Here is a 6,787-nt window from a genome sequence, read left to right on the forward strand (position 1 = left end):
GTTTACCAGAATATGAACTACCTTATCACAACATGGTCAGATGACAAAGATCAGTGTGAGATTACAAAAATTTTCCCTTGGACGTTGTGGTATCTATGGAAAAATAGAAATTCTTTGCTGTTTGAAGGATTTCTCTTTGAGGGACAACAAATGTATCAAACAGCTTGTGAGGAAGCCAACCTATGGCTTCTAGCGCAAAACATGGAGGTGAGTGATACAACTGAAAATGATATCCATATCCGTCAGTATGAAGATAGGTGGAAACCTCAGGATGAGGGAGAATTTAAATGCAACATTGGAATGAGGTGGAAAACAAAGGAAAGGATTGCAAGGGCCGCTTGGGTTCTTAAAAATGCGAGAGGAGAAGTCCTGCTTCATAGTCGTCGGTCTTTTGGAGCAGTGGGATCAAAGGATGAGGCATACTTCTTAAGCTTAGCTTGGGCGATTGAAAGTATGCTCTCTCACAAGTGTTGGAAAGTCTACTTTGTTCTTGAAGGGGGAAATTTGGTTAATGCTATCAATAGGCCAAAAGCTTGGCCCTCCTTCATGTTCAAAGTGACTGAAATCAGAAGGTTACTTGGGGTTTTTTTGAGCTGGAGAATTGGTCTCGAATCTTATGAAGCAAATAGGGGAGCTAGACTTATAGCTGATAGTGCTGTTCACAAGAGTAGGTTCCAGTCTTATGTTGCCAGGGGTTTTCCTAGATGGCTATTTCATGTTTTTGATAATGGCCCTGTTCCTTAGAGTCTGATCTCTGGACTTCAGGACTATGTATATTTGTAGTTTGTGTATGTCATCCTACTTATCAATGAAATCCTTTCAGATGAAAAAAAAAAAAAACTCATTCCTGGGAATACAATAAGGTTATCATCGTAGTACGACAATTATTTGCCGAACACACGACTATCATGTGAGTGGTCAAGGATTACGAGGTGGTCCAATTTTCAGTTTACTGTTAAAATAGTTTTTTTCCACTAAAAGTTTCCTCTTGTTTACACAAAATTGAATTTCGCTACCTTATCTCTCCTATATATGATAAATGATAGTATCATCACCAATATCTCTCATCACAGAGGATTACATAAGAAATGGCTTCTTCGTTTAACGTCATCGACATGTCACGAATCACCCCTGCTGACTCGTCCGTGTCACTCACTCTCCCGCTCACTTTCTTCGATCTTCTCTGGTACAAATTTCACCCCGTCGAACGAGTCATCTTCTACCGATCCACCGATGCAACTCGTCCTTTCTTTGACTCATCCATAGTCCCCAATCTCAAGTCCTCTCTCTCCTCATCCCTCTCTCACTACCTCCCACTCGCCGGAAAACTAGTCTGGGACTCACTCGGCAAGAAACCAAGCCTCGTCTACTCCCCAAATGACGCCGTTTTATTCACCGTCGCCGAGTCCAGCGCTGATTTCTCACTATTAACCGGACAGAAACGTTTCCCCGCCGCTGAGTTGTACCCGTTGGTGCCCGAGTTACAAAACTCCGACGACTCGGCCTCAGCCGTGTCGTTTCAAGTCACGCTGTTTCCAAACCGAGGGTTCAGCATCGGCGTAAGCGCACACCATGCCGTTCTTGATGGGAAAACGACAACCATGTTTCTCAAATTCTGGGCCGACACATGCAAACGCCGACAAGACCAGACTGTAAACACTTCCTTACCGCAGGATCTAATCCCCCTTTACGATCGTACGGTCATAAAAGATCCAAAGGATATCGAAACAGAGGTGATGAACCTTTGGAGCTCTTTACTCAAAGCTTTCTCCGGCGGCAAAGAACCAGACAACCCCAAGAGCTTAAAGATTCTTCCGTCGCCGAAGCTTAGTCCAGACGTCGTCCGGTTCACTCTCGATCTCACTCGTGAAGATATCCAAACGCTTCGTGAGAGACTCAAGAGGGAGTCCTCTGCTTCCTCATCACCTAAAGAGCTAAGATTGTCGACGTTTGTAGTTACGTATTCGTACGCGTTAACGTGTATAATCAGAGCTCGCGGCGGTGACCCGAGCAGACCGGTCGGGTACGGATTCGCCGTGGATTGTCGGAGCCTTCTTGATCCGCCGGTCCCGCCGAATTATTTTGGAAACTGCGTTTCCGCAATGTTTAAAATACCGTTAAAGGCGGAGAGGTTTATGGGTGAAGAAGGGTTTTTAATCGCTGCGAGATACGTTAGCGATTCGGTTGAGGAGTTGGATGAGACGGTTGCGTTGAAGGTCCCGGAGGTTTTGGCAGCGATTCAGACTATTACACAAGAATTGCAGGTTGTGTCTGTTGCCGGGTCGACCCGGTTTGGAGTCTACGGGTTGGATTTTGGGTGGGGCAAACCGGAGAGAGTTGTGATTGTGTCGATCGATCAAGGGGAAGCGATTTCTATGGCAGAGGGTAGAGATGGGAACGGTGGAGTGGAGATTGGCTTCTCGCTCAAGAAACACGAAATGGAGGCTTTGATTGATTTGCTTCGTGGCGGATTAAGACATTAAAGTGCTTTTCCTTTTTCTTTGAAAAAATTGAATAATAAAATAATCCAATTGAGCTCGTCTTCGATGCACTCTGCATTAGAGCAGTTAACCTTATTTTTATCTAAAAATGATGCAAATTCAAAGTGAATTTGAATTTTTGTTTTGATAGTTCCCAACATTTTTTCCCTCCAGAAAAGAATATTGTAAGTGTGTTCTTTTATTAATATTATAAATATTAATTGATGATCATTTAAAAAGTTGTAATATTAAGTTTGTACTAATTAAAAAGAAACTATGTTTAGGTGTCATTGACAATTTAGCTTACGTGGTAGTTTAAGAATCAATTGAAAAAATATTGGTTCAAATCCAATTACTAGAGAAAATTATAGGGCAATTCTTTCAAATAGCTATTTTAAAGTTTTTGTCACAAAAAAAAAAAAAAAAAAGTTTTTGTCACAAAAATAGCACTCAAGAAATAAAATAACCAAAATAGCCTTTTTTAATTTTGAAATTTTTAATTTTAATTTTTTATTTAAAAAAAAATTGAAACCCTATTCCCAAAACCTCACCCCTTCACTTTAAACCCTAAGTATAGATTAGTTAATCTTAGGGTAAAAATACATTTTCACCTTTTAATAAAACTTATTTTGGTCATTTTCTTTATTGAAAGCTATTTCTGTGGCAAAAACTTAAAAATGACTATACTGGAGAATTTCTCATCATATATTAACCCAAAATATAAAAAACGTGTATTTTTTCCTTAAATAAAAGTTACAAAATTACTTAATATGATTAACATATATATGAAATTAATGATTATGAATATAAAGATTTGATAACAATTTTTGATTCTTTTTTTATTTTTGTTTAATTTTATATTATACTGGAGAGAGTTGTGATTGTCTCGATCGATCAAGGGGAAGCGATTTCTATGGCAGAGGGTAGAGATGGGAACGGTGGAGTGGAGATTGGCTTCTCGCTCAAGAAACACGAAATGGAGGCTTTGATTGATTTGCTTCGTGACGGATTAAGACATTAAAGTGCTTTTCCTTTTTCTTTGAAAAAATTGAATAATAAAATAATCCAATTGAGCTCGTCTTCACTACACTCTCCATCTAAGCATCTTCAATGGTTAACCTCATTTATCTCTAAAAAAATGATGCAAATTGAAAATGAATTTGAATATTTGTTTTGATAGTTCCCAACATTTTTTCCTCCAGAAAAGAATATCGTAAGTGTATTCTTTTATTAACTAGGATAAGACATGCGTCTTACGCAGTGTAAATTTATATGAAAATTATTTAAGAAATATCGTATAGAAAAAGATTTATATTATTGATCGAATTAATATATTTTGTTCTTTAACAATTTTTTTAAATTTTTTTTGTTAATTACATAATTTGTTTACTAATGAACTGATCTCATTTCTAAAAATATTTTAGGTCAAAAAATTATTTATCTCATAAAAACCTAACGTTTAAGCCGAAAAATCTCATGCCTACTATTTGGTTACAATGAAACTATGCCAGCTCGGTTTTATATCATGATTTAGCAATTTAAAAGGTAATGCTCGATATAAATATTGATTTTTGAGCTTATTCTCATTTCTTTCTGTTATTTTGGCCTGAGATTTAGAAAATGTTTAAGATTCAAAATTATTAAAGAGATACATACTTAGGTTAAGATCTGCACCTTGTGCAAAATAAATACTTATTTTATATTTTTCTGCATATTATGAAATAATAAAATAATAATTATATATTAAATAACTAAGAAATCAGTTACTATTATGTAATAAATTGGCTTGCACATATAAATCAAATGACCACTCTTGTTTATTCGTAATTATTTTAGAATAAATAAATCAAAACAATCAATCTTATCTATCGTATATGATGTATAATTAAATTTAAACGATGAAGTATATATATATATATATATTAACATAAACACCTATTAAAATAAAATTATTTATTTATATAATTTTATTATCATTGTATCTTATTATAGAAAAAAAAATTTAACATTGATCACAAAAGTTTATGTGAAACTTTTAACAGTTTTAGTAAGTTATACTAGTTTTGAAAAATTCAAAAATACAACATATACAAAAAAATCTAAATTTTTAATATATGATTAATGTAATTGTGTAATTTATTTTAACATCAAAGAATTCACAAAAATGATAGAAAGCATACAAATTATTAGCAAATCTTTATTATTTAAAATCATTAATTACTATATATATCTCATAATCACATTAGGTAATTCTGTAGGTTTTATTTAACGAAATAATATATACTAAATAGCCATCTTGCTTTAGTTAACATCATATGATATCATATAGTTGATATTAAATGTTTCTAGTGAGATATACAAATCGAATTGGACCAACATGTTTTTTAATTTCAATATGAGGCTGACACGTAGGACTAATTAACTACCTAATTGATTGAGATATAAACAAGGGGTATTTTTTAATTATTACAAAATTGAGGTTACACCTTTTCAAATGTTCCTCAATTAATATATAGGGTAAACCATAAATATTAATTGACGATCTATAACCTTAAGTTTATACTAATTAAAAAGAGACCATGTTTATTTAATTATAATGACAATTTAGCTTACGTGGTAGCTTAAAAATCAATTGAAAAAAATGTTGGTCCAAATCCAATTACTAAGAAACATTATAGGACAATTCTCTCAAATAGTTATTTTTAAGTTTTTGTCACAAAATATCACTCAAGAAAGAAAATGACCAAAATAGCCCCTTTTTATTTTGAAATTTTTAATATTTATTTTTTATTTTTAAAAAATTTGAAACTATATCCCCAAAACCTCACCCCTTAACACTAAACCCTAAGTCTAGATTAGTTAACCATAGGATAAAAATACATTTCTACCCTTTAATAAAACTTATTTTGGTCATTTTCTTTATTAAAAGCTATTTTTGTGACAAAAACATAAAAATGACTATCCTACAAAATTTCTCAACATTATATTAACCCAAAATATAAGAAGTGTGTATTTTTTTCCTTAAATAAAAGCTAAAGAATTACCAAATAAGAGTAACATATATATGGAAATTAATGACTATGAATAATAAATATTTGATAACAATTTTTGCATCCTTCTTCAATTTTTCTAATTTTATATTATGAAAAAATAAGCAATCACATTAACCATATAATAAAAAAATAGATTTATTCTTATATGTTATATTTTGAATTTTTTAAAATGACTTTAGATTACAAAAATGAGGAAACCTTATATGTTATATTTAAAAAAAATTAAATGACTTTAAATTACAAAAATAAAGAAACCTTATATGTTATTGTTTTTCTTATATGTTACATTTTTTCTTATATGTTATATTTTAAATTTTTTAAAACGACTTTAAATTACAAAAATGTAAGTTTTCCTTAAGCATACGACTAAAAACATTAAAATAACATGTATCAATTTGATGGTTGATACATGTTAAAACCATATGAAAGATAAATGTCAAAATAATTCAACTAAGGAAACAGTACTGTTCACTTTTTTTCAAGAATGTGTTTGGTGGAAAAAAAATAATTTTTTTGTGTATAATTTGTTTAATGTCCAATATGATCATCCCATGATATATTTATTATATTTTAGTTCCACAATTTTTAAAAAAAATATAATCTGGTCCATCGGAAAGAAATTATATAATAACAACAAAAAACATTGTATATACATAAATAAAATGATAAAATATATAAATTATTGATAATATATATAAATAAATTCAATTTGCGCAAGACGCATATCTTATCCTAATACTTATTCTTTCTAATAATGTTTTTTATATTCAAAACTGACAAATTTTACCCAACAAATTATTCTATTTTAAATAAAATCTTTAGTATATACATAACTTTAGTCTTTTTTTAATGTCTGATTAATTATGTTATTACAACGTTAATAAATATTACATAGATGATTTTATAGCCGACAATTCTACCACCATATGAGAATACGCATGATTGCGTCACTCCGAGCCACCCAATGAGATCCATGTTCGATAATATATCATGCACCATATATACAGCAAATAAATCTACAGATTAAATTCTACAGCAAAACTATAAGGCTACAACCCTTACCAATCATCGCCGTTGTTATTCATTATTTGTTTTTTAACTTTTGAAAGATGGTGAGACATATAATGGACTGGTTAAGTCGGAAACGGTTCATCCTATTCAGCAATTTTTCATACTACTACGAAGTCTATGATACACAAATCCGCTATATATTAACTGATATCTTGCATATTTGCATTGTTTTACCCATTCATT

General features: G+C 31.7%; 1 protein-coding gene across 1 annotated transcript; it reads left to right on the forward strand.

Annotated features, from left to right (window-relative positions):
* Positions 1–997: 997 nt before the first annotated feature.
* Positions 998–3,556, forward strand: LOC103864206 (phenolic glucoside malonyltransferase 1-like). The gene has a single exon (XM_009141959.3). It carries the CDS (start codon positions 1,089–1,091, stop codon positions 2,481–2,483), a length of 1,395 nt encoding a protein of 464 aa, XP_009140207.1. The 5' UTR covers positions 998–1,088; the 3' UTR covers positions 2,484–3,556.
* The last annotated feature ends 3,231 nt before the right edge of the window (positions 3,557–6,787 follow it).

The sequence above is a fragment of the Brassica rapa genome, chromosome A04 (assembly GCF_000309985.2).
Source record: "Brassica rapa cultivar Chiifu-401-42 chromosome A04, CAAS_Brap_v3.01, whole genome shotgun sequence".
NCBI classification, from domain to species: Eukaryota; Viridiplantae; Streptophyta; class Magnoliopsida; order Brassicales; family Brassicaceae; genus Brassica; species Brassica rapa.

What these genes read in the sequence shown, in the direction of transcription:
- LOC103864206 (XM_009141959.3), top strand. Translation starts at nt 1,089, where the DNA reads ATGGCTTCTTCGTTTAACGTCATCGACATGTCACGAATCACCCCTGCT.